The sequence below is a fragment of the Gasterosteus aculeatus genome, chromosome 2, assembly GCF_964276395.1.
Source record: "Gasterosteus aculeatus chromosome 2, fGasAcu3.hap1.1, whole genome shotgun sequence".
NCBI lineage: Eukaryota > Metazoa > Chordata > Actinopteri > Perciformes > Gasterosteidae > Gasterosteus > Gasterosteus aculeatus.
The window spans coordinates 9,593,650-9,621,607 of NC_135689.1; the positions used below are offsets into that span (position 1 = coordinate 9,593,650).

At 44.0% G+C, this 27,958-nt stretch overlaps 2 protein-coding genes across 2 annotated transcripts; both read right to left on the minus strand.

The window, feature by feature from the left end:
- Positions 1-429: 429 nt before the first annotated feature.
- Positions 430-9,498, minus strand: LOC120829683 (CD9 antigen). The gene is made up of 8 exons (XM_040194008.2): positions 9,189-9,498; positions 4,431-4,533; positions 2,824-2,921; positions 2,599-2,673; positions 2,430-2,513; positions 2,257-2,313; positions 2,052-2,135; positions 430-1,936 (listed from the first exon to the last, which is right to left on the minus strand). Exons 1-8 carry the CDS (start codon positions 9,255-9,257, stop codon positions 1,871-1,873), a joined length of 636 nt encoding a protein of 211 aa, XP_040049942.1. The 5' UTR covers positions 9,258-9,498; the 3' UTR covers positions 430-1,870.
- A 3,399-nt stretch (positions 9,499-12,897) lies between these two features.
- ngfa (nerve growth factor a (beta polypeptide)) lies at positions 12,898-27,490 on the minus strand. Its single transcript, XM_040194381.2, has 3 exons — positions 27,217-27,490; positions 14,428-14,536; positions 12,898-14,168 (listed from the first exon to the last, which is right to left on the minus strand). Exon 3 carries the CDS (start codon positions 14,155-14,157, stop codon positions 13,246-13,248), a length of 912 nt encoding a protein of 303 aa, XP_040050315.2. The 5' UTR covers positions 14,158-14,168; positions 14,428-14,536; positions 27,217-27,490; the 3' UTR covers positions 12,898-13,245.
- Positions 27,491-27,958: the final 468 nt, after the last annotated feature.

Sequence of the window (27,958 nt, forward strand, 5' to 3'; positions counted from 1 at the left end):
CAATAAGGGGATTTTAAAGGAATAACAAATACAATGACATTGCGATGGAATATGTTCTTAGTTTGAATGTGTTTCTTTGACATAATGTGGGTCACATTATGAACACAATCAACAATATTTGCGTGGAGGTCTTATATCCATATTGGGAAAGAGTGTGAATCCAACCAGATGACTATAGGACTACTTGATATCACAAAGTAAAGATGTCTTTGGTGACGAGAACAAAAATGTTCTTTATCTTTTGATTTTGATTGTTTCTTTTTGCCAAGCTTCTAACCGAAAATCAGGTTTCTATGATTTATCTGCACAGTTTTGCTAAGTTAAACACACAAGCCATTTCAATCTGGAACGACTGTTGCAAATACCTTTTTTATTGCTAGCTGCATTCCAACAATAAAACTGTGAGAGAATAAGACAAGGGAAACAATGTAAACGTTAAAAGCTTTATTTAACTTGAGACAGCTATCTTCCTGAGAAGCCTGGAATTTTATCAAAATAAGTTAACACACAATTAACTTTGAAAGGTTTTAGACACATTATCACTCCAGATTTACAAACAAATTGAACTGAGAAGCACAGCGACAGCTTGGTGGATTGAGTCACACTTAACGGTTCCCGCAGAGCCTATGAAGTAACACTACGGTGACTCGGTTGCGTTACTCCTCAGAACAAATGCTGGAGTGAGAAAAAGAGCCTTTTTTAAAATATTGCGTTTATAATAGTTGGCCAAGATGTTGCTGCTTTTACCACTTCAGCTCTCTTGGCAGGAAAGAAGTGTGGCACACCACAACAACAATGGCAAGTCGATTGTGAACGCTACAATCTTTTGCTACGTTCCGACAGCCGGTTGTTCAAAGAGCTCGTTATCAAAAAAAAGGCACATTAAGTAAGTTCGCTGTGTGGATTTGTTTGACTATTGCAAACACCGTCATGACTACATGAACATTATACAACAACTGCAAGAATCTATCTACACACAGCTTGTTAAATAGGTACTATCGCATCATCCACAGATAATGTACAACTATAAGACAAGTCACATATATTTACATACCAGTCCTGAAATAATCAGACGAGAGGAATGAAATGGGTTTTTGTTTTGTTGTCGGTGGAGTACTTGTAAAAAGGCACAGAGGGGAAAAAAGGTGAAGGTGGGGAGATTCCCGCTGGTTTGAATAATCCAATTTCACAGCCCCACTGCCTGTTCACAGGCTAGCATATATTTAGCCATTAAACATCCACACACATGTTCTTGAAATACAGTCAACAGAGAGTCAAGAATACTAATATTTGACGTGAGAGAACGTACATATACGAGGAGCTCTTACTTCGGGACGAAATAGAGAATTTGTTCAGGATTACATACGAGATTCCAGCCAACCTCTTTTTTTTCTTCAGGTTTTGATCTCATGTAACACAACATTGCTTTTGCCTCTCGGGTTTGCTCTCCCGGGGCTCGAGTTTCCCACAGTTGAGGGGTCAGTGTCAAGGCTGTGTGAAAAAGAATTGACACCGCTGCGACGGTATGCGGGTTAACATTTATAATGTTGACCAAATGGCCATGAGGAGGAAAACAATTTGACGGATTGTCATGGCAACATCAGAAATCACATCGATCCAGCTGTTTTGGTCACATCAGAATGCTATGGAAGGTAGAGGGTGCTGCTTTGCTTGTGAGTGCAAATAATAGTGAAAGAGAAGATACAAAAACAGGCCAGGAGAGCTGGTTTCAGCACCATAGTGGAAAAGATGTTTTTGATCACAATCTATTTCCTGGGTCCCTGGATGGATGACGAGCAACGGTTGACATTTGATCTGAGGGCTGTACAGTCTTTTGGGGCTGGGAAGAGGTGAAGGTCAAAGGTCCAGCTTAGATGACCTCCCTGCTGTTGCGAATGGCGCAACAGAGCACCATACTGAAGATCATCCCAATGATCTGTTGAGAGGAAACCACAAAAACCTTCATGCTCACTGTGTGTGTGTGTGTGTGTGTGTGTGTGTGTGTGTGTATTTGCGTGTGTTTTCGAGTCAAGTCCCCGGTGCTGACTCACCATGACTCCCGCGATGCCGATGCCCACGTATCCAATGATGTAGAGTTTACTGTTGAAGAAATCCTTGATGCCGGTCTCACAGTCCTGCAGAGCCAACATAAGAGGAATCAAGCCGCTTCAAGTTGTCGTGAACCACGAGGCCCCGATTCATTCATTAGAGGGGACGAACTTGATTTCCTCCCTGCAGGTGGAGCTGGTGTCTTACCTTCGTAGTTGTTGCAGGTTCAGGGCAGGGTCTGTCTATGGTCCCACAGCAGTTCAGCTGAAAGTGGGAATAAAAACATAATATGATGAATGAACAAACGTTTTTATAATGTGTTTTTTGAGCATTAAAAGCAAAGTGTTACTTATGCTAAAATATATTATTTTTATACTTACTACTTTCTGGTATGACAGTATCAAAGTGCTGTTATTGCTTTCGTTGTAGGTTGTGGTGTAGAAGGTCTGAACGTCTTTGATAATCTGTGTGATAGTGGACAGTGAATTATGTGGTGCCATCAGGATTCATCTACTACATTCACTTCTAGCTATCAAATATTAAACGTACCTTGTCCTTGTTTAAGAATCCAAACACCCCAGCTGCCACTTCGGCACCAAAGATTATCAACAGACAGGCAAAGAACTAAAGAAGTTCACAGAAACAATAAAGTGAGACAAGAAATGGGAAGGTGAAATATAATTCTTCTTAAAGATAATTCAAGGTATCCAACTGAGAAAAAAAGCATTTCAGTTCAGATTTTGCTCTTGTGGTAAGAATCACTTTCATACTCACAGAACCCAGCAGGCACTGAGATTCCCGAACAGCTCCACAACAGCCGAAGAAACCAACCAACATCACCATGCTGCCAGCACCTATCAGGATGTAGACACCTGGAGGAACAAGCCACTATTGTAATGAAGTCATTTGGTAAACAACCATCGGAATACCTTTTTACTTGATACACTCTATTCATCAACATTATTGATTAACATCATCAAGATATTCCAGTTTTAAACAGGCGGGGTGAAAAAAAGGTTTATAAACCGCAAAACACATCTGTAATATGATCAGCTTTCCCCTTTTAGTTCAACGGGCAATTCTAGTCTACAGAAACCAACTTTTTTATTAAAGATGAGCTCTAAATGGGACCCCCTGAGAGACCCAAATCTCCCCTTCCAACCCACTCATCAGGAATGAAATTCCGCTTTGATACAGGTGAGGTGCGTTGCCGGGCAACAGCTCTGCAGAGGATGCAGTGAGAAAGGGCCGCCAGGCCCCGAGGCGGCACACGATTAGGTGGTTGACCTAAGGTGCCGTTCATAGGATCCTGATGTGTCAACAAAAAGACTTGATGGGACACAATCATTTAATTTAGTACTTTTGTTGCAGCCTTAAAGTTGTTTAGTCAATGTTCCTGCAGTTCACCTGACATGGTAATGTTCCATGAGGTATGAAGAGCATGAGGTAACAGCAAATATGGTTTGAAGACTTTGTTTGAATCATCGCTCCATCTTTACACAACCTGAAAGAGACGCTGTTTCTCTACTTGGTCCGACCCGAAGAAGCGCTTAGTCAGAAGCTGTTTGTTGTGTTCTTATAGCAACTGTTGGGCGCTCTCAACTGTGCCTGTGGGGACAGCGCACTCAATGTCAAAGCCATGTGCAGCACTGTACTCTGAGAGGACACCTACCCTCAGTCCAACCACATGGACACCTGAGCCCTAGTTTACACACACACACACACACACACACACACACACACACACACACACACACACACACACACACACACACACACACACACACACACACACACGCACACACACGCACACACACTCTCACTACCATTACACAGCAGTTCTAAACTTGCTTCTGAAAATAAAAGGAGGATGGTTTAGTCTGATTGTTGAGTATTTGGAAGGGTAGTGCTATACAGGATAGATAAACACTCTTTCTTTTCCTCTTGCTCTGTCATTTAATTTGAAATCCCATCATGTTTTTCCTTTAAACTGTTGTCATGGTTCCCCATCTGTTTCTATGATTGACCTCTTCCAAATGCTCCTTCAAGTGTCCCGATACCAAGTGTCTCCTCCTCCTCTTCCTCCTCCTCCTCCTCCTCCTCAGTCTCTTTCCATCTGGGTATGGTGTCTAATTGAACGGTGGTTAGCAGCCCTGTGGTTTCTGTCATGTGTTAATAGCAGTCATTTCCTGTTATTCACACTCATCTCCTTTCCTCGACCCATTTAGAATGGTTTCCGAGCAACATAAAAAACACATGCTTTATTTATACTGTTTATACTATATATATATATATATATATATACACAGTATATAATTACTGACATACTTCTCCAGCATGTTTCTACACTGCGACTACCTGAGGTCCGTCATGGTACTCACCAATGAAGAAAGTGTCTGGAGCCTTGTCAACATTGAGAAGAGACACGGTTTCTGGATCGAAGCGCAGCCACAGTCCCACCGCCAGAACGAAGGATCCCATCAACTGCAGAGGCAGGAGAGCATGATTACGACAACAAGAAATAACCTCTGCAGGCAAATAGTCCACAGTCATGCTGTGTTAAGACTCACGCCGGCTTTAATTGTAACTGAACCCTAATTATAGTACAGTAGTATTATCTGGGTTAAGTGTGATTTTCAGGCCGTCAGAGGACTTCTTAGTTTCTGATTTTCCACATGAAGCACATAGTGCTGTGGAGTTTTCCACCCCCCTCCTTATACTTTGGCAACGGGAGAACAAGCGCTGTAGGAGCTGTTAGGCTAAAACCGAACGTTATTTGTCAAACTGATGAGTGTGAATATTTATTACCACCATAGGTGGATCATCTATGTGTCTTTAGATCCCAGCAGAACGTAACTTGTGTAACTTGGCGCCCCGGCAGGGAGAAATGACTCGCTGGGCTTCGGGCATCTTGAGTTTAAACAGGCTACATGTTACTCATAGTTTCCTTCATCTAAACCACCACCGGCATACAATGATCCAAGCCCTACCCTCAGCAATGCTCTTGCAAACGAACTGCTCAGAAGACCTTGAAGGAAACGCTTTGTTTTTCCTGAGATCCGAGAAGCTCTCAAATGGCAGACGGCGGTGGGCGCGACACTGACAGATCAATACCGAGAGGTTTTAACGATCACTGAGCCGATGACCCCTGAGGATTATTGAGTCTGAAAACCTTCTGAGCTGAGCTTCAACGCTAACACACTGTGCCTCTGTGAGTGTGTGCGCTGATAAACAAAATGATTTGTCTAAATGGAGAGTGTTTAGGAGTGCGCGTCACATGGTCTCTATGTCCTAGATATTTTAATTTGTGGAGTATGACCTTTTCTGTGTCCTCTGGCTTTGTCAAGAGAAACAAACCCCATTTCCAAATCAAGAAAATCCGTCCTCAAATCCACCTAAATCCTCTGCACATTATACAGTATACAGTATAAAATATACTGTATGGTCCACACTTTCAACACTCTTCTCCAACCACGTCCACAAGTTATACTTTACGGTGGTCTGAAGTAAGGCCAGCAGCTCGGTTGTAAAGCATCGGAATCAGACAGGTGCAGGGAAGCAGCCGTCCTCCCAAACTGAGGGTTTAGTGTCATGCCTGGTGATGCTTGGCACGGCTTAGCTCCGTGGACTTTTTAAGCCCGAAACCCCAAAGTGACAAAGCACATTAAAGTGAAGGTTACTGAACTAGGCTGGATTAGCATGGAGCGGGGGCTCTGGATCTATTTAACCCCGGTATTTGTCAGAGCGCCTGATGTCGTCGTTTGAGGGTGTGAGGCGAGGACTGCTGGACACACAGCGCACACCAAGTATTGGCGCTGTCCCGAGCTATCTGGCGGTAGCATAGTATAGGAGGAGCAGATGGTTGCCTTAGAGTTGCAAAGAGCTCAGAGCTCAGCTGGACCTCATTACTATCATGGATCCATTAAAAATGTTAAAAAACAAAACAAGAGATGCATTGAATGGCTCCCACACTGAAAGGTCTCATTTTAGAAAAAGGCATCCAACAGTGCGTGCGGGCAGTAGCTGACATATTTAGCACGTTCTCAACTCTGGCACTCAAGTTATCCCAAAGGTCCCATTAACCCCTTCACTGCTTACATACATACCCCCCCCCTCCCCCCCCCCCACCTCTTTTACCCTCCCACCACTTTGTCTGCCTTCATTACCCCGTCCGACACTGGACACACCCCTCCCCTCCCCTCTCTCGGCCCCGCTGCCCCTCAAATCTCCCCCCACTGATTTATCTCCATGTATCCCCCTCCTCTACCCCACCTAATCCCACCGCCCTCCCTCTAAATCTCCCCACAGGGACAAAGAGCCACTGTCTCCCTGTGAAAATACGTTTTGGCGCACAATAGGAGGGAATCTGACAGACACAATGAAGGAGAGAGAGAAAAAGAGAAGTGGCTGGACAATCTTTTCCCCCCTTGCCTGCAGAGACAGATGCATCTTATTCAGAGATAAACTCCAACCTGTGGCTTATTAGGGTGTTTTAAGATGCAGATATGAGAATTACAGACCTACTCTTTGTCCTCTCACTACCCTATGACACCTTTGAAGATAGTTAGTGTGGCTGGATATTTCCAGACAGGTATAAAAATCTCCCTCTTGTAGCTTTATTGAGGCAATTCTACAGTAACACAGCCTACTTTTTAACAGGGCAGTTAAATAGTGTTTTTGTGAGGGGAATTTTCATGAAACGGGGGCTGAGCTCACACAGGACACGGGACTGGGGTGTTGGTCAGAGGCGTTATCCACTTTCCTTATTTTCAAGAAAGGAATTGCAGCAAAAGCAGTGTACAAAAGGAAAACATCTGTGGAATACTTATTTAAAACCACCAGCAATTTGTGAGTGGTCTAAGCTTCTCAAAAATACCCTTCTGTCTGGCATATGTTTGGAGAAAACACCAGCAAGCGCACATTAAAAAAGATGGGCAGACGGAAAGTGTAAATAGGGGCATGAATATGGGTGGAGTAAATCCTATTGAAATCTGTGCCGGGGCGAGGGAGTGTGGTCACTACACAGACTAGTGCGTTTCTGTTTTAGTCTGCCCCCCCCCCCCCTTTCCTCTGCGCTCCCATCCTCTCTTGTCGGATCAACGTTGTTGCATCATTGGGGCCCCGTGTTACCTGTTTTAGGTTTTGCCAGATGTTCCTGTTTTGCATTAATATGTCACTGCTCAGCCTGCAAGTCCCTGCATATACATTTAGTAGACAGAACACAGGGACATTTGACGCACATCACTAATGCTTGCCCCACGCGGTTAACCTAGAGGCCTTTTGACTAAATAGGGCAGTCAGTGAACTAGAGCACACAAACACAGGCCAGACGGGCCAGCCAGCTATTGATGTTCCGTTGTAAGCGATTGCTTTACGAGCTACCAGCGGGGCCTGCAGTACGTTGGAGGTTTAATATCGGAGCCCTGCAGGAGTTTCAATAAATCTTGCTGTGACACGAAGTCAACAAGATTCCTAAACCCGTTAGCCCCTTTACACAGGATGAGTGGTGAGCATGTTTTGTGTGTATTCAGACAAGGGGAGGGGGGGGGGGGGTTGTATGACGCGCTTCATTATTTACAGTATGTGAAGACAAGATCTTAAATTGTGTCTTTTGAGTGTGTGAGTGAGTGTCAGCATGTCTCACGGCAGACCGCTCTGCTGTAAGTGTTGAAGAGCCACTGGCTTCTTGTCTCTGCTCTCTGGAGAGGGGACGTGGGGGGTTTGGAAGGGAAAAACTTCTGCCCTTCCTCCCAAAACACTCTTCCCATCATCACTCACACCACGATCAACAGGGGGGGTTGGATGCAGTAATTATGAACGGAGATGGATCACAGTTGCTGAGAAAGCAAAACCAAGAAGCGGAGGAGCAGCCTCCGTTTTTTGGTGTTTCTTTAATCCAGTGAAACATGAAACAAACACAGCCCACACCCACAGAATATCCCGCTATGTTCATGCCGATCTGGCGCTCTGTCTTTATCTGGGTCAGCTGTCACTCTTTTGCCATGTGAGCGCGCACACACGCACATGAATATCCCTCTCAATCTCCCCGTGACCCTTTTTCTTTCCCCATCACATTTGTCGTCTCCCTTCCTCTGTTTTATCACGTCCGTCAATCAGTCACATGTCCTCTTTTTTTTTCTCCAAATGTCTGCTTCCTCTCACATTCACCTGTCTTTCTGTGCAAGTGCCACACGTTCATACAGATGTACAAGGGAGATCTCGGCAGCAACAACACCCATCCTGGATGTGGAGGTATTGGGGATAGTAGAACACACAGATTGGACCGGTGGGGTTCGACAGGCAGGGCCTGATGCTTGGCCGGGCAGGAGCAGGGCACGGAAGTTATGCTATTGTCCCGCTGTGACAATGGATCCATTCACGCAGCCCTCAGGAACTGATCCACTCCACAGATGCTGGTCGGAAAATCTTCTTCTCTCTCTCTCTTTCTCACACATGCAGACAAAGGAGCGTTCCCTCGATGGAGTGGAAACAGGGGAGGAAAACATATCCCAAAGTGCCCTTTTACACACACACACACACACACACACACACACACACACACACACACACACACACACACACACACACACACACCCTCTCTCACAATCACATACAAGGTTATCCAGCAACTACTTGTAGATCTTAAATTCGTATCTTGATTTCTAATGGACCTACACAGTGAATGGACTCAACAAGGATGGAAGGGACGTGTGTAGAGCTTGCGTGCACACTGGTCTGGAGTAAAGTGTCTCTCTTGTGCTCCAATGTGGTTGTAACTTCACCAACCAGCCCTGAAGCCCGCGGGTCCTTAATGAGCCCACCGGCCACGGTTTTCCACGCTTTCTCTTAATCTCTCTCCATCTTTTCATTCAGTCTTCCTTTCAAAAAGGAAATGAGGGCGGGCTTTTTTTCCCCCCTGTGTGGAAAGTCTGATTTCAACCCGTTGAGCTCGGCTGTCACCGTTTCCGCGCAGGGACGGAACAACCACCAAGTACAGCACACAGTACAATGAAGGCGAGAACAATGCGCGCATCGACCAGAGGCAGGAGTCCGCACCGCTGCTGGCACTTGTGCCTTTACGCACGCGGCTCGCATCCCGTCGGCACACATGCATTCGCGTAAACCCGAAACGCACTTACCCAGAAGATAAAGTTGAACACGAACAGGAGGTATTTGACACATCTCATTCCTCCTTCCACCTTCGACATTTTGGCTGGATTTATTCTTTTTCGCCTTTATCCCCAGAAAAACCCTCCGACGATTGTGCAACAAAAACGGTCACAACACTTGTGTGTCGAGCAGCTCTCTCTCTCTCCCTCTCTCTCTCTCTCTCTCTCTCTCTCTCTCTCTCTCTCTCTCTCTCACACACACACACACACACACACACACACACACACACACACACACACACACACCGCAGACTCTTTCCAGACCGCCCCTTTGAACAATGCACAGGGGGCTGGAGGGGGTACTGGGAGTACAAGATGTGGATTTGGACAAATGTTACAAGTTTGGCCCAGCCACAAAAAAGTCACCATTTACCTGGAAGCTGATATTCATTTTTGATTTTGTGAAGTCTTTGTATTTGAATTGTTTGAAAGTGGTAAACTATTGTACAAACAGTAACTGCGCCAGTTTCTATTGGAAGCCCTGTAATTCACATTTACCTTTTATACATTGCAATGTTTAACTGCCAGGATGAAATTCCCATTCAGTTATAGCATATTATGTATAGTGGGCTATTTTTCATATCATATAATATCATAAAACAGTCACAGTCGCCCTGCACACATGTAGTATGAAAACCAGGCTGTTTTATGACAGAATTACTGAGTCTAACATAAAGCAGATATCTATAGAGACAGCATGGAAGTAAAGGGAAGCCGCTATGAACTTGGTTGATTTGTGTTGTAATTCACATGGTAACTGGACTTATCCTCTAACAAGAAAAATCATGATGTTGAGGAATGTTATAACTAAAACAGCACACAGACCTCCCTAAGCCTTTTTTGTTCAGATGTGGGTGTAGCATTATAAAAGTTAGAAGATTTTTAAAAAGGAAGCTGCTCAATTATTCATCAAGAAGATCTCAACGGATGGATATTGTCAGCCAAACCTTTTTTCACTTTTCTCTGTTTGTCTCCCATTGGCCGTTGAATATTTGTTTTCATTCATTGCCGTCCACTAAATCTCTAAAGGAAATGCGTGGTCTGGAACACAGCAGAACAAGAGACATCCCACTAAAAATCCCAATGCACAAGGCTTTGCCTAACCAGAAGAGGAGCCCTTGATGTCTTCCCCTCTGTGTCATCAGCGACTGGGAGCATGAAACTCAGCAGCAACATCACGTTCAATATAAATATTTTCCCCACAACCATGGAGAACAGGGGCCCCGTCCAAAGACTTGTTCATTTTATCAGCGGGTAAGTAGGCACTGGTTAGGGAATGTCCTTATAGGAACAAAAACGATCTGCCAAGCTTAATGCTGGAGGGAAGAACGAGTCGGACAGGAATGACACAATGGAGAGAAGTATAAATGTTTAGGTGATGAATTTAATCATCAACATGTGGCTCTTTTCACACACATGAACTGAGCCGTCCAAGACTCTCAGCGCTGCAAAGTTTGTGCTTTGACCCTAATTGATGGAATTGTGCAGGATGGAGAGAAGACGGATGAGGTTAATTTTAGGACTCTAAACAGAGGAGCGCCATACAAGGAAAGGCAGATAAGACTGAGACAAGAGCACAGTGTCCCCTCTTGTTGGAGGTTGTTGTTGGCCGTTGGTAGCTCAGTTGCTATGTGGTTCCAAACATGTGAACAAGAAAAATGTGTGCGGGTCATAAACCCTCAGGGAGAAACACAGCAAATGGCTGAGTAGATTGAATAACAGCTCAATGTGGTGCATAAACAAGTCCTTCTTGGGTTTGGTGCGGTAGTTGTGTTCATTTACATTGAACATTTTTCGACATACTTTTGACAAATGTACTACTGTACAAATGTTAAGCATTTGAACACAGCCCTGGTTTTACTCCCCTGTTGAAGGGGTAGCATTGGTAAAACAGCTCTTGTTGTGTTGTCTCTCTTACACGCGTGTTTGGATAAGGGCCTGGACCTTTTTTCTGGCGGTGTGATCTTTATTGATGACCGACCGTCGTGTATTTTGGCTCTGAGGCTCTGTGATGGTCTCACTCTGTCAGGAGGAGGTGGATTTAGTTTATACATCAAGAAAAGTGTCCAAGGAGCCTTTTTTTTTTGCAGCAGAAGAGATTTCCATCTGTGGCAGCATATCGCCATCTACTGGTCACACTGCAGACACTGACTGCCTCGCATTTTATTTTCAGTGAAAGCCACCTAAGCAGCTGTGCTCTTGTTTAAAAAATAAGATTAGTGGGACAAATACAGGGTTTGAGACACTGTTTCAAAGGCTCTTTGACAAGTGAGGGTTATGTACGTACATACATATACATATATATGTAATCACTGTTTATTCATCCATATCTGTTTTTGCCTACTTGACCTGGAAGCAATTTAGAAAATCTAAGAGATGCAGATTTGGCAGCCAGAATTCAGCTTAATCCTTCTCTCTTAATGTTACTGCCTTTTATTGTTTTGCAGCTTCTGCAGCAAACCTGAGAGAAAAAAGGTGAACTGTTAACAAACCCCACCGCAGCTCCTGCCAACGTGAGAGGTCATGCAGGGTTCACCTTCAGAAACATCTTTTTCATCACGCTGTCTTTGCTGCAGTGAGGTTTCCTGGCAACGCAGCCAGAACTGAATAGCCTTGGGTATGATCGTTGTAGCTGCAGCTTTTAGCAAAGGTGGGGGTGCACAGCCAGGAAGCCGGGGAGGGTGTCGATGTGAGGAGAGGCGCAGAATCCGACTTTCAGCGAGAGGAGAGTAAAGTGAGAGAAATAAATAGAGGGATAGAGAGACGGAGAGAGAAAGACAGATGGAGCAAGCTGGATAAAGAGAGAGAGAGAGAGGGAGAGAGAGCTTTGCCTCACTCATTGTTTTCACCTTCGGTAGCGTTTTTCATATCACCACAAGAGGGTAGCATGGTCTTCTGAAACCTGCCCCAGACATCCAAAATAGGACTGAGATGACCTGAGGGCATTGTATATTCCCTGTGTCAGTTGGCTTTTGAAAGATGAGCAGCAATTATTTGTTTAGCTTAGGAATGTTCATGTTTTGTCCATGTTCCTTAAACTACCCCCACAAGTGAGTCAATAGAGGCAGAGCTAATTGTTGTCAATGGGGCGCTCTAGAGGAGAATATACAGTATATGTAACAAAATAGTGCAATCACCATGTGCTACAAAACACTTTTTCTCTAATCTAACATTCATATTGTTTTTATTGTGTTGGAGGACATTAGAGCAGTAGGCATTCATCTGACCCCGCACTGACCTTATTTTCAAATATTTACATACCTAAAACATTATAGTTTGAACCATTACTTGAATGAGTGAGTGGGGATACATGTTCCAGTCTTCCATACAGGAAAAGAGGGATTACAGAATGGTTTGATTAGCCCGAAAATTATGTTAATCACACGCTGGAGATTGGAAAAAAATTAAGATTTTAGATTAGTATTTTTTCTGCCCCACTGATCATGTCACAACCGATCATCGAGACACAGTATGGCGCTCATTTAGGTGTCAAGCACAATCAAGTAGTATCATCGCATACATTGATATGGAGGTAATCCATCTATAGTTTAAGCCGAAGTCCCCATCGGAGTAATACTCCGGCCTCTTTCATAGTTGAAATGGTCTTTTAATGCAAAAATAGTGAAAAGACCAAAATCTTACCAAAAACACCATATTGATCTGACACAAGAAACCAGGCAAGTACTGAGGTGTTTAATAAATAACAGCATGAACAACACAACAATAACAACAACATTAAAAGCTTGAATTCATTTAATATATATACACATACTGTATATACTTTCATATTTGACTGTATAAACTATAAATATGACATGCGGTCCTCATAACTTAAAACAACCAGGACTTCTCAGGCTGAGGTAGGGTCAGGGGCCAAAGGGTTGGATTGATAAAGCTGTTTCTGTATGTGTGTAAATGTGTGTAATACGTGTGTGTGTGTGTGTGTGTGTGTGTGTTTTGAGGTGGGGAAGAGGATTACAGTATTGGCAATAAAGCTGCAGTGGCTGTTTAGTAGAAATGTGTGTGTTTAGTTCATAGCCCCCCCGCCCCCCGGCTGGCGCGCTATTTTATAAGACTTCCTGCTCAGAACACACTCACACGCAGCGTTGATGCGGATGAAACGCCAGGCTATCCTTTCCTTGAAGGTGGTCATGGCCCTCACGAATATGTGTGTGTTGGTGCAGTAGGAGTTCCAGTGGCCACTGTCGATGCCGCGGCAGCCCGATGAGCCCGATCTGGTGCCCTGTTTGCGGCCCCGCCCGCCCGGCCTTCCGGCGCTCGCGGCCCCGGAGCCTCCGTGCGTCGGCGAGTGGCAGGTGGTCTCGTAGAAGAACTGTTTCTTCACCACGTTGTTGATCGTGACGAAGGGCAGCACCGTCACCTCATTCCCAGCCATGTCCGTGGCTCGTGTCAGGTTACCCACCCAGGTATTTATGCTGTCACACACCGAGACCTCCCCTCGGTGCATGGTGTGCGAGCCCGCCGTGCGCCTTACTCTCAACCCCCTCACCCCTCCAATGTCATAGCCCTCGCCTTCCAGGGCGTCTTGTGACGGGGCCACCTCGCTGAAGACAACGCGGGGCGAGGAGCGGTATCGTCTCTTGGAGAAGAGCTTGGGGTCCACTACTGGGTTGAAAGGTTCCGGGGGGGAGTCCAACGCAGATTGCCCGACGACGCGGCTTCTATCCTGTGTGTATGAAGCTGCCCGATGGGGCCTCTTGGTCCTTTGGTGGCTGGTCCTTTGGTGCTCTTGTGTAGGAGGGCGTTCAGAGAGGTGGTCCCTCACTGCCGTCTGCGGCCGTCCTGCTCTGTGATTGGCTGGCGCCTGCTGTTCGACGTTGTGGTCGGCTGCTCCGGCGCGCCGGGCCAATCCACCTCCCATGTTCTGTACAGCCTGGACGCCGATCAGGAGGAGCAGGACCAGTGGTGACGACCTCATGGGCACACGTCCTGAGCCGAGCACAAAGAGGGAAACAATAGTTCAGATATTGTTCCTGTATGTCTTTCTTTCATTGAAATATAATATTGTTGTCTATCACTTCAAGCATGCTTCTCAGGTCATCACTGGAGCGTACGTCACCGACTATATTAGCGACAGAATCTTAACTCCTTGTAAAGTTTAGTCCAACCTCACTATTACAGGGACATTGTTGGTCCTTGCAGTTGAGCGTGAGTTATTTTGTGTGTTGTGTGTTTATGTGTAGCCTACCTTTTGGAATGTGTCCAGTTGAAGTGGGAGCCTCTGTGGACTCTAGAGCCAGACTCCAGTGCAGGCCGGGCCCCTCATGCCTGCCATCTGGACCCCCTGAACTACAGCTCTGTAACACACACACACACACACACACACACATATAGATAAAATACTTAAACTGAAACAGTGCTTTATGATTATTTTCGCATGCAGCGGTAAATTCAATTTTGCGCTACTACACACGTAACACTGTTTGGTTCTAACAAGTGGTAAAACAGTTGGTAAAGTACTGATTCATGACTTCCACCGTACAACCAGTGCTATCAGAGGAATACACCATGTTAATATACCATTGCCTGACCTTATCTCACTCACACTCACCATGTTTAAGTACAAGAGTTTGGACTTGCCAAACATTGGAATGTGTAGCATTTCACGCCTCCATTTATATAAAAGTATATACACACATGTCCTGTACCTCAAGAGACTTTAGCATTTGCTTCCACTATCTTACTATTACCCCACCATACCTCAATACAACTATAGTTACTTTTAGCCTTCTGCTTTTCACATACATCCTTTTGAGATATATGTACAAAGCTACTTTAAAAATAGTTTTGGAAGCTTGAAAGATTGTTTGAGACGTGCTATCTGTTGGCTTCAATAAACACAATCGTACGACTACACACCAGCAGACACATGGAGCTGGTCCAAACAGGCAGTGAGTTGATTGATCCCGGCTGACGAGCGGCTCACTATTTACATGGCCTCGGGTGAGCCGGGAGGATCCTAATGTTAAAAATATGCGGCTTGTGTTTAATGCCAGTGGAGCCAGCGTAAACACTGCAGCATAGGAGCACAGGGGTCAGAGCGGTTTAGAAAGCACCTTTTGACTTATGGGGTTACTTCAGCACTGGATCACAAACCGTCTGGCTGTTCCTCTGACCCTCTCCAACAAATCCTCTATGCAAAATAACAAACGCGCACGGCCATGGGAGCTGCTCAGATGCTGCCGTGTTGAACCGACGACATGCTTGTGGTTTCTGTTCCATAAATGCATTTCTTTTTTTTGGGGGGGGGCAAGTCTAGAATAGGAAATGCTCGATGAAACGGGGCAATGGATCTTACATGCAAGCGTACATCCTACATCAAACCGTGGGTGGGGTGGTGGGGGAGACAATCCATATGGTAGTGATAAAACAGGAAGTCTCACAGTTCTTCCCACACTTTGACCGGCACAGGACAGTAAGCTGTTTTAGTTTTTAGTGTCCAGGGGGAAAAAGAAAAAAGAAATTCACAAATGCCCCTGAGAGCCCTGGGAATTACCCTGACAGGCCGGAGACAGTTCTGCTCACATGTTACCAGCCGAGTAATGACAAAGGTATTCCAAACCATTGAAGCGAATACCACAGAAACGACAGACACAATATGGTTCATATTTCCAGACACTGAACATACCGTATTAATACACATTGACATGAACAAAGCAGTTGCTGGACACCCTTAAATGATTCATTGCTTCAACCAGCAGGGATGTTTATGAGAACAGACTTTGTTAAATGGCCTCATGTGGCCCGCTGCTTCGTCCCCATGCTCTCACAACAGGCTGTTTCCCCAGCTCTGCCAGACTGTAAATCAATGGCATGAGCGCTCAGGGCACCACACGGCACTGCCTGCTTCAACAAGATTGGCAAAGTTGATTTAAAGAACGCGGAGTGAAAAGATGCGTCACGCAGCTGCTAAGGTCGTGACCTGAATGAACGATCGTCGCACAGCAGGAGAGGAAAAACGCTTCAGACGGAGGACTAATTAGTCTGCCCGAGGCGGTGGAGCCCGGCCACCAATTTACTGGTGCTGACACCGCAGCCGTTGCCGGTAACACATTTTTATTAAGTGTGCCAGTCCGCAATGTGCTCCATTGATCAGACTGTGGTGTACCTACAAGCTGCCAAATGACAACGTGTGGTTACAGTACAGTGTGTTGAGTATGATACGATGACAACAAGGCAGGTGGGCCAGAACATGAGCGTTGGCTGCCATCAATCCAAGATTAGTTTACATTAAGCGGGGGGTTTTATTCCTATCTGTGTGGTAGATGAGTCGTTGTATACAAGTCGCCGTTAAAAGATGTGCAGGAGCGGCACGTCAACAGTTCCCTCCAACAAACACGCGTCTTTCTGTCGCAGCGATGACAACTGCACGAGATTATGAGGCGGTGACAAAAAGAGACTGACAGTTGCTGAGAGGAAGAGGAAGGTGAAGCGGAGGAAAACCAAACAAGGTAAACAGTGTCTCTCATCAAGTCAGTGTGCTGCAGTTCCTCCTGCTGTCATCCAGGGGAAATAATTATCAAAAAAGGGACCACTGCCAGGTCAACTTGCTCGCTTGCATTTTTCACACGTAACATAATGTTTGAAGACATGTATTTACTCTAAAGAAATGATCTATAAACCTGTTAATCATTGCTTGATATTTGCAGCTATATACAAGGGTTGGTCTTTGAGGAGCGAATCATTCTTACATTTACGTTTCACTTGAATTGAAACTCATTAGTTGAAATTGAGGGATGCAACCGAATTTGCATCTGCATCACATTCGATGGTAATAATTGCAATTTCCCAATTGATTGTCTAACCAGGGTTTCTTTCACTGTTGTAACTCAAGCTTGTGATCTACTGAAAAACGTTTTGTCAACATTTAAAGTTAATATAATTCTGCTTAATTTCTTATGCAGCTAATACATAACAATAACTAAAAGTCTGTTTGTGCAACCAGCAGCAGCAGATTTCACATGATGCCCGCTGCCACTATCAGAGAAGTACGCAGCTCCTATAAGTCCCTCCTCTGCAGTCCAAATACAGTCAGTTCTGTTCGCACAAGACGCACAAATCACCAAGCTCAAGGCGACAAAACGCTGATCCAGAAACCGATAGTTGTTGTCACAATGACTAAGTCCACTTTTTCTACACAGTCTGTGGTTTATACTTATATTATCTTAAGTCTAACTTTCCTCACATCAGAGTATTCCCAGGCATGGTGCAATGAGTGTGGCTTTAAATGATTATGGTTCCAGATCATTTCAAAATGTAGCAGGTACCTTTATAAGAGCCCGTATCAGCGCCACTTTGAACAGTGAAACTCGTCTGCTCTGGTCTCAGGACACGGGGGCATGTTGACAGGCAGTCAAATGCTAAAGCACTTTACTTTGAGATGACAAATGGTGCAAGATGTGAGATATACAGAATACAAGAACTGTAAAAGCACAAACTGTCCTAACAGCATGAACCAACAGACTGCTACAACATGAGGGGGAAAAAGGACGTGTGTGCAGTTTTTGAGATGAGTTTGTATTCGTTTCAGCTTGTTTTACTGGATTCTGCAGTGAAATATGCCTGGCGTGCTCAACACACGGGTAAAATATGTTTCAAACTTTCTCAAAAGTATCTTTCAAAAGACTGACCTGATACTGGCACACATGTGTGTCATTAGCAATTTCAATACATCTCAATTGATTTATGGTTCACACAATATATAGCAACCATTTTCCCTAATCTCCTGAATATCACAATCGTTAGTATTAAAGTTATGATTTTTGATCTAATATTTACTATTTATGTTAAATCACCTCCATTTACAGCACCACTTTGGAACAATGTCCCGCGTCTGCAGAACCTAAGACAACAGCATTTGCATAGTATGCCAACTGTCTGATAATCAACCTTAACTCATTTATCAGCTAAATAAATCATTTTTGTTAAGACCAGAAACTAATGATCTATAACAAAAAATCCCTATTAATCCAGTAAAAAGCCTTACAAATGTAGACATATGTTCATTCATATTTGCGTGCCTATACATATGTGTGTATATCTGTGTTCAGGGCATCTTGACAATATCAGGTAGCCAAGTTGTGGAAACTTAACAGACTTTCCTTCATCCTGCTGTTTTATGACTTTTTCTCAGTCTAGCAAGCAAATGTGTGCATGTTTTCTGATGGTATCCCCTGGTATTTGACCTGGGCATATTGGGCGTATTGATCCGCGACTGTTTGTGTTTTGGTTTCTGGTGTACGAACTACCCGCTTCAGAAGCTGTAAAATGAGGTCATGCCGAAAACGAAAACATTGGGATTTCGATCAGCATAGAAGGAATTTGTCTTGGAAACGGCTCAAGTCAAACTGTTGGACTTGGATGTCTGCCTACGGCTCCATTTTTTTCTTTTTCAAAAACGCACACACAGTCAGTGTATTAAGTCAAGAGCATCCCACTGCAGTTCAGCTAAACATACTATGCCTTACTATTCTAACTTACTCTGAATGTTCAGAGGCACTTGATCAGTGACATGGCTGCTTTTCCCCCCCAACATCCTGAAACACAGTTCCAGTAACCACCGGCTTTGTTTGGTGTACAGTGTATCTCTCTCTCTGTTTTATCTCGCTTTCTTAGTCGAGACTTTGAAGATCTTCTGAGATGGATTAATACTACATGTGGTAAAACGCTCAAGTCGGCTCTTGGCACAGTGTTTCTTTCTTTGTTCTTTTCTTATTTGCAAGGGCAACTCTGAGACAAAGCAGAGACATTGCTACAAAGTAACCGCGGCATTTTCCCGCTTGTCACACAAAGTGGAACATTGTAGAAAGAGTGGATCCCTGTGGTGTTTTTGAAGGGAATTAAAAATACACATTGTAGCTGAAAGCAAAATTCAGCAATAATTGCATTTGGAAGAAAGGAATGAGTGCAAATAGAACATTTGAATAGAGGTAACACATTGTTTTTTTTTCTTTTTTTTCTGTTGTTTGTGGTTTCTAGCTTAAAAAACACAACAGCCTGTTAAGCTAATACAGATGTTTCTGTACAGGTGGAGGATACGTTGTGGCTTGCATGGAAAATAATTAAAGGGTTTTTAGTAGGAAGGTTTTATGGCATTGTGAATGAGCCCTTTCCTCTAGCAATGTATCTGCAATAGGCCTGGAGTAATGCATATTCACATCACAAGGCAAATTCACACTACAGTGGAAAATCAAGATTCAAGATCAAGATCAAGATTGCATCGTGTTCCAAGTTAGTTGTCAACTTCCAGCTGTATAAAATTGGTGCTACAATGCTAATGTGGCTAGCAGTCCGTTCTAGAGACTCAAACATTGTTTTTATAACTTATTTTGAGAAGCCCAAATATTCTTTAGTCTGCTCTTGACAAAAAAAGGCTGACTTATTTCAACTTTTGGTTCATTACAGAGCCGTGCGTCTAACACAACTGCTGTCAATTCAAATCGTACTTTTAAAACTTCCTCACTAACGATGGATTTCAGGGGGGTATAATCTACCCTCATAATGAACTCCCTGCTGTTGTCTTGGACTCCAGCAGAACTTCAGAGCATCAGGTTCTTATTTTGGGAATAAGGTGAAACTTCAGCCAAAAAGTCCCCTCCCGCCCCATTCCCGGTCATCCCACACTCTCCCTCTGCTGGACCAACAGATGTGGGAGGCCTGTCCTCCAGGCCTTGAATGCACCACGGACACAATGATTAACATGTTTTCCAGACCCCTAGTTTTTATGACCATGACTTTCAACAATCTCCTCATGACAAGTGGTTCATCTTTTGGCGCGGCCGTGGTAATGACTCCCCTTTCCTGGTGAGAATCTATCATCCCACAGTGGAGCACCGAGACGAGTAGGATCGGAGGCAGGAATGCCTGTCTGGCAGAGGGGTGGACAGAGGGGTGGACAAGAGGGGATGAAGAGGAAGGAATCGAAGACACCCAGGGATGGGGAGAGGCCAGGAAAAAATGGAGGGCGTGGTACAGACGGGTAATGAGATGTCTTGGGAATTTTGGAAAATAAAAGGAGCATGTGATACAAAGAAGCAGGGAATGGAAGTACAAGGTCGTAGGGGAGCAGGAGCGGAGACACATGAGTTCAAGGACGGGGAAGGAGGGAGGGATGAAGGGTATTGGGAGTTGCAAAGAGTTGGGGAGTAAGAGACACATGAAGTCGCTTTGTCTTAACTCCCAATACCTTTAACAGAAGACTATATTTTTCCCCTTTCCGCTGCGGCAGGAAGAAAAACATCTGTCTTAGAGGTGCTCCAGCTGTATTTTCTGACAAGGCATCCACTGAAGCAACATAAAACCTCAACAAAATGGATCATATAGATTTGCACGTGACTGCATGATGTCACAAGAGCAAAACGGAGCATTTGTGAGTGAGTCACCCAGGTACAATTGCCCCAGAACATATTATAAAATGAGGGCGTAAATAGCTGGATGCCCTTGCTGGGTGTTGGCCCTTAGACGTAAAATTTGCGTATGCTACGTCAGACATTAGGATATGTATGCACAGTTTTGCTACTCTCGCAATGAAGGTTTGCACAACTACACAATAGGCATATACATAATCTCAGCATTTGAAGGGTTGTCGGGAATGAGAGAAAATCAACGAGAGAAGATATTTGATGAGAATGGGCAAAATTAAACATGAAAGTCTCGACGGTATTTGAGAGGAAAAGTGTCGGTGCTCGGCAGCAATGTTGACCTTTGCCTTTTCCTTCACTTTTGCCGGTTGTTTGGGGCAAAAAGTTGACTAACGAGTACGGCACCTCTGACGCATGTATCTCAATCCAGGATACTGAAGTAAAATAGGAAAAGACCTGCTCTTGCATGACTACGTCTTGATGCTATTTGTGCTTTTCCCGTTATATTTAAGCCATACTAGCTCCGTGTCTCAGTAAATATGTTGGTAGGTTGAAACTACAATATTTCACCATCGATTGTTGGATTTCCATAACTTTTTGTACAGTCTTTCAGGAAGGATGACCTCTTAAGTGAAATTTCAGTTTATAACCAAATGCCAGTAATAATAATGCCATTTCCTTTGATATTGCTGCTGATCAGTGTCTCTTAATAGCCTTACATCTTGGTATGGTAATAAAGGAAATATCCACTTCAGCCAGTACTATTACCGAGAAGACTTTCTGTCTGAAGCTTTGTTCTGCATTCAATGACAAAAATGCAATTTACCTTTTGTTAAGTCCCCGTCCTGACAGTACTGAATCCTCTAAAGGGGGAATGCGAATGTCATCACTTCTAGCATTTGTTTGATTACAGTCTCACCCCTCTCACTGAGGAGTTGACCCCTTGGCCTGTCTTGTATTCTGTGTGGTCTCTCTCTCTCTCTCTCCCGCTTTGCTTCTGGGTCTCTCTGCCTCGCTATCTTTCTCCGTCCATACCCCCCCCCCCCCCCCCCCCCCTCCCTTCCTCTCTTCCCTCTCGAGCTGATGTCAACCACCTGTCCGCTTGGGACCTCCCAGGCCCATCCTCTGTCTGTTAGCGGCATGCCATGTCCAGCGTGTGAGTGGAGATGTGATGAAAGAGACGGAGAGGCTACTTTCCAGCACCACTGCATGCGTGTTTGTGTGTATGTGACTTGCAGAGGGGCTTCAGACAAATTCATATTTGCCATGCAGTTGAATGCACAGGCTTAATCCAGCAGAGAGAAATGGCTTCCTACAGCGTCATCCTCCCCAAAACTCCTCATGACATAACATTAATCCTCAGGGTTTTTTTCGAGGACAGATGAAGCAGATTGTTTGAAAGCAGAAGTTGAGAAAACTGCCTGTGAAGTCCTTAACAGCCCTCTTGTTTTTTGGGGGGATCCTGTCTGGCTGAAGCAACTATGAGAAGAATGACTCCTCATTCATAGTGTAGGAGACCAGTCTGCTATGACTAGCCAGTGCCTCTTCCTCCTGCACACCGTACATTCCCAAATCAGCAAATGACTGCAGAAAAAGTGTGTTTTCTTTCATTTTGTGCCTTTGGGGGCCAAGGCGGGTGTGTGTTTGAGTAACCAACATAAAGACATGTTTACATCCACACATGTATAAGCCTTTTCTCAAATGGTGGTTAGGTGTATGTGTCTGTTTGTCACATCTCTTTGGGAGTAAACTGGATCACTCCGGGAATGTACAGATTATTATATGGCTAAAATATATATTTTTTATGACAAGTCATCTGGTAGCAGCTGCTAATTGTGAGACTTTGGAGTGAATTGAAAGTATTTTTGTTCTGTTGATGCCAACTCGGGAGCTTCGTGTTCGGACAAGCCGTGCACAAACCTACCAACGGGGATAAAAGAGGAAGGAAAGCGAGAGTGAGACGGTGTCATCATCCAAACGTACACACATCCCCACAAGTGGTTCCAGTGAAAGAGTTCAAAACACCAGACGTGCACTAAGTCAACAGATTAAGACCACAACGCTGTTATTCTTACTGCTGTGGTAATTTGGTGATTTATTGACTACTGTGTGTTCGGGCTGCGTGAACATGCATGAGAGGAGGGCGAGCAATAACTAAAAGTCATGGAGGCATTTCACGTGGAATGAGCAGGCATGTCTGCACATTTAGTCAGTCATTTTTTGTATTTATACAAAGTGTACACACACATGCACACACGTGGAGACATAAAAGCAGGCAGACACAGGCGAACATAAGCCTTTGATGCAGCACCTGTGGAAATGAGATATGTAACACAAAGACTGACTTGCATTAGCAGCCTTGGATTCAGTTGTCAATGTATAGAGAAGTCCAAACACACCAGTGTATTATCTTGATTTTGTATAGTGCTGAAAACCAAGTCCATATGGGGGGGAAAAGGTGCTGGGACAAAAGAATCTGCTCATGTCTGACAACAATTCTGTTCAAACGCAGTCAGTTGCAAATGTCAAACAACGTTAGCCGTGATTTCTGTTGAATACATTTTCTCCCAAACATTGTGAGAAGATGTTTGCAAAGGAAACGTCAACAAGAATTACTGCGGCTCTGTGCATGACGTCAGGCTTCTATGCTTTCCACATTGCTCCAGTGCCACACGGTCCAGGATACTGACCTGCGGTGACCTGCGGATCCCCGTTTTTCTCCACAAACACAGACGTAAACCCCCTGGTCCAAACTCTGACCTCTTGGCTCTCCCACTGGTTTCAGACGCAACACTTGAGCTGGTTCCTTTAACACCAGATGTTCTCAGCAGAGGCCGTGCACTGACCTGTGCCACACCACAGCTCTAGTGAGGATACGGGTTTACAATTCAAACCACGGATCATCATCTCATTTTTCCCTGAAAGTGTTGTCCTAATATCGCCTTCTTCCCCCTTTCATCCTCGGGTATTGACTCTATTTGAATGCATAAATGCGTTTATAAAAAGGTGATGGAAAGCACAAATCGGATGTTAATTTTAAAAAAGATATTGTGTAAAGAAAGCCCCTTCCATACAGTGGCACAGAAAGCCTTACAAGGCATTGGCGCAAAATTACACACAAATGTGTTTGTTACATCAATTTCCTTGAACTCAAAAGAAATTGGATATTATTTAAATATCAGGGAGGTAGGAGAGGTGCATGTAAACTTACTAACTTTGTAGAAAGGAACTTTAAATTGTTGTGAATTTGAAGTGAGAACAAGTGTAAGCAATAATCGTCCTTAATATGTTTCTGTTTGAAGTGAACAAACCTCAAGTTTGTTTTTTTTTCCAGCGAGCACTGTAGCAGATGTCTTTTACACACAATAATTGAGTCAAACAATTCTGGTGATATATCGGTGTGTGGTACACGATTCCAATCTTCACTGGTCTATATCATTGATCCATATTATACCTCACTGTGTTAAGCTGTGATAAAAAGAACAATACCGATGCTTTACACTCCTTAAAGATACATTTGAGTAAAAATGGACAAAATGGAATGTAGCATTGGATTAAATATAGGAAACAATAAAGCTGCATTAAGATGCTACAATGCAAGTCCTCTTTTTGTAACGATATTTTAGTAATCGTGCACAGTGCATTAAGACTTAACAGTAGTTACGAGAACAAGAATTGTGCTAATGGCTTGTTTTTAGGTGAAAGGAACAGTTTGTAGTTTTACTTTATAGACTGCGTTGGTTAGTTTCAGCCCCTCAGGTTAAATAGACGCAATTAAAGCGACAATCCAGGTGTTCTGTCGCAGCCTCTCCCCTGCCCAGGTGTCCTATACAACCCTGTGCAGTTAAACAGCTCACATTATTCCATCCTTTATGTGTTCAAGTGGTCGAGCTTCTTCTTTCTGTCATAAACTGAATGTAATTTGCACGTCTGTTGAGCTGCTGGCATTGTATTGCATCCCCACACTAGAGAGCAGTGAACAAAGCCACAGTTCAATTTGAGACGAAGGGGGATTTATGTATCCATGTGACTAACTAATGCATTGAGGCATTTTTTTGTCATGAAGTCTGTCTCTTGAAAGACAACTAGAATGAAGTACACAAAATCACGACACATAGAACAAGCCTAATGGCCACAGCCGGGTCACCTGACCCGAGCTCACCGGAAGGCGTATAAATAGCTCTACAGTTTCAAGGACATCCTTCTTCTGTCATAACCCTCTTTAGGCATGTTGTTGTTGATACTCTGAAAGGGCTGCAGTTAGGTTTAGGTGACTAAACTTCTTTGATTTCAGAATATCCTCAGGGTTGGGCTCAAATTAGTACGTAAACCAGGTAAAACATACACAACAGAATAACTGGGACACAAACCCCGGTAGCTACATTTCTCTTTAGTTGAATGATAAATTGATGATGTTGATAATTTACTGACTCAAAATGATAGAGTCAATTGAGACAAAACAGCATTAACTTTTATCCAATTCTAAAGAGTTATTTGGACCCAGTGTTGGTGACATTTTTCATGCTAGGTTATTTACTGGTTAATGGCTTTGATCAGGTATTGAACTAATGTAAAGTATCACTTTTTATCTCTTGCTCATTCACATATACATGCGTGTATGCACACACAGGTGCAAACATGGGGAAAGCGGTAATTTGGCATCAAAGGGAAACCTGAGATGGTCATGAATAATCAGGTATCTTTGTAAGCACGGGAAAACAGCAGCGTCCATCTGCCCTCACTACACATACACACACTACTTTGCAGGATGTAAGCTGTTTTTGCCATTGGGAGTTCTCATGGAATATATAGAAAACAACAATTTTTATCTTAAACTCCAGCCAAAGTTACTGAGATTCATTTGGAATAAAGTTCAGTGCCTTTTTTAGTTTGCAAGCTTCTGCATCATTCTGCATGATTGACGTAAGTCAGCAGTGGAGGCGACATTGCAAACAGCTCCACTTTAGATCCCCGGGCCCAGGCAGTTCATTAATTGTTGTTATATTTGGTGTGATTTACCATTCATACCACTGATAGTAACCTGAAACAAGGCCAAAAACTGTCTATATCACTGTAACGACTAAGACAGTACCATGACAATTAAACATTTTATTGGCTTTATAGACTGTTCTCCTTTTATGTATGGCTTCATTTTATGTGCAGAACCAGCAGATGCCTTCCTGAGACAATTAAATATAAAATGTAGTTTCCTTCCTTCTGGATAGAAATTTTCTTCAAAATATGGGACATGAGTTGTAACTTAAAGGCCAAAAAGATACATTTACTTTTTAGTGGAGTTTCAAGTCAATACGCTCTGAATGATGCCGCTTAACCTCATGGACACCACCTCTTGGATGTCACGTACAATATATGGCCAGACTGCTGAAGATCACGCTTTCCACTTCCTCTGTGAGCAGACAGAGAGGTGATGAAACCAGTCAAACACACAGGCAGCATCACTGAAGCTCGTAACATTTGACTTTGTTCAGCACCGTTCCCTTAATACAGGGCTTTACTCCTTTTGCCTAAACTGAACGTTTTGATGAGTTTTCTGATCTAACGGCGATATACAAACGTACAGACACCATAATGCTGTTGAATATGAATATGAAGATATATATATATAAAGATCTTTTTTAAACCACAATCCAACATTTACATTTTTACACTTTCTACATATTCAAATTAAATCTAAAGACCAAGTTTTAACTCAGCTTCGCCAAAACGTTGTGTGGCACACTGTTGGAGCGTTCAGTGTGTGAGATGTTTGTTTGTTTGTTTGCGTAAACGTTAGTCCACGGGGACATTCCTCCCCTGTCAAAGCCCGACAGGAATTCCCTGGTAGGAGTGGCGGGCACGAGCCTCGTGTTTAGCCCACGCTTGCACACACACACACACACACACACACACAATTACATATCAGAGTGTAAAACACATTGATCATCTGCACACCCATGTAGGCACCAGGCCCCACCCAGACACACAGATATCCTCAGCAATACATACTTGGTGTAGGACATCAGAAACTACAAGTCCTTTAACGGTTGTGTAACATGAGAGGAGAGAGACAGATAGAAAAAGAGGGGGGCGGGAGGGGGGGGAAGAATGGAGGTAACCTGATGTCCCATGAGTTTTCTGAACAGTGAACTGGTTCCCATTGAAGTTTGGAGAACCTCTTTTCTAATCTTCGCCTCTATTCTGAGTGCGAGGGTCTCTCACTCGGCATCCTCTCCTCTTCCATTATCTCTCTCCATCTGTTTGTGCCTGGAAAACTACTGTGCTGACGGACCTTTTGAGAGAACTGAGCCAACACAAATTCAACTTTTATAAGGCATATAAACTTTTCTTAGTACCTCCCGTCTCTGTGTGTGTGTGTGTGTGTGTGTGTGTGTGTGTCAGTCAGCTGGAGTTTTCTCCCCCCAACAGAGAACTTTTCTGGTTGCCACTGAGCTCAATCTCAATTCAGTGGCTCCATTTTCACTCAAGGGCACAGGTATGGGGGGGGGAACTTCTCCTCTGCTCTCTCTTCTGTTTCTCTGTCCTGTCTGCACACAAACGCACCCAACACATTAACACCGTGTTTAATTAGAGTATTAAAAGAATAAGATGGGACTCACCACCCTGTTAATGACTCTCTGCGCTCACAGTGAGTGAAAACCTCCAGATGAACTCTGCTATATTCCACCTCACTCTCTCCAGGCCAGGTGCAGAATTATCCCAATCTTCAAACGGCGCTCCTGTTTTTAAAGCTGTGAATCCAGGACTTGGGCCATTCACTTCTGTCGGTCTCCCTCCCACACTCTTTGGGAAATGGATTGCTCTAAAAATTTAGTTAGAGGAGTCCCGAAGCTGCTCCCTCCCTCCGGCGTGGCTCACTACAGGTCCTAGTGCCTATCTCTTACCCGGGCTCCCACAAAGAAAGAAAAAAAGTGTAGGCCTACAGCTGCTCATAATTTGCAACCAGTTGCTGTTATTCGTCCTCTATCTTTTGCGTAATTTGGTAGAAATACACTTTCACTTGGGGGATGATGCAACCACAGCGCTTTCCATTTGAGACTTGACGTCACCAGACGGCCAACGTCTGGGTTCCTCCTGTGCAGGAAAAAAGGCTTCCCAAGATTGTCATTGTTCTTCCACACCTGAGTGATATCAATAAATAGGCAGAGGAGCTTGTGTGTGGTCTGCGTGGTGCAACGTGCCTTTGCCATCAACATCATCATTGGTCCACCATTTCATAACCGCTGATGTTGTAGATAATGTTCCTTCTTTCGCTAATCAGACCGTCCACAGTCCAATGAAATTCACGCGGTGACGAAAAGAACGAAAACCTTGATGGTCCATTGCAGCCAGGAAATCCTC

What these genes read in the sequence shown, in the direction of transcription:
- LOC120829683 (XM_040194008.2), bottom strand. Translation starts at nt 9,257, where the DNA reads ATGTCGAAGGTGGAAGGAGGAATGAGATGTGTCAAATACCTCCTGTTC. An exon ending in CTCAGTGCCTGCTGGGTTCT is followed by an intron (nt 2,674 to 2,823) that starts GTGAGTATGAAA and finishes GAACTTCTTTAG; the next exon opens with TTCTTTGCCTGTCTGTTGAT. An exon ending in GATTCTTAAACAAGGACAAG is followed by an intron (nt 2,514 to 2,598) that starts GTACGTTTAATA and finishes ACTATCACACAG; the next exon opens with ATTATCAAAGACGTTCAGAC.
- ngfa (XM_040194381.2), bottom strand. Translation starts at nt 14,157, where the DNA reads ATGAGGTCGTCACCACTGGTCCTGCTCCTCCTGATCGGCGTCCAGGCT.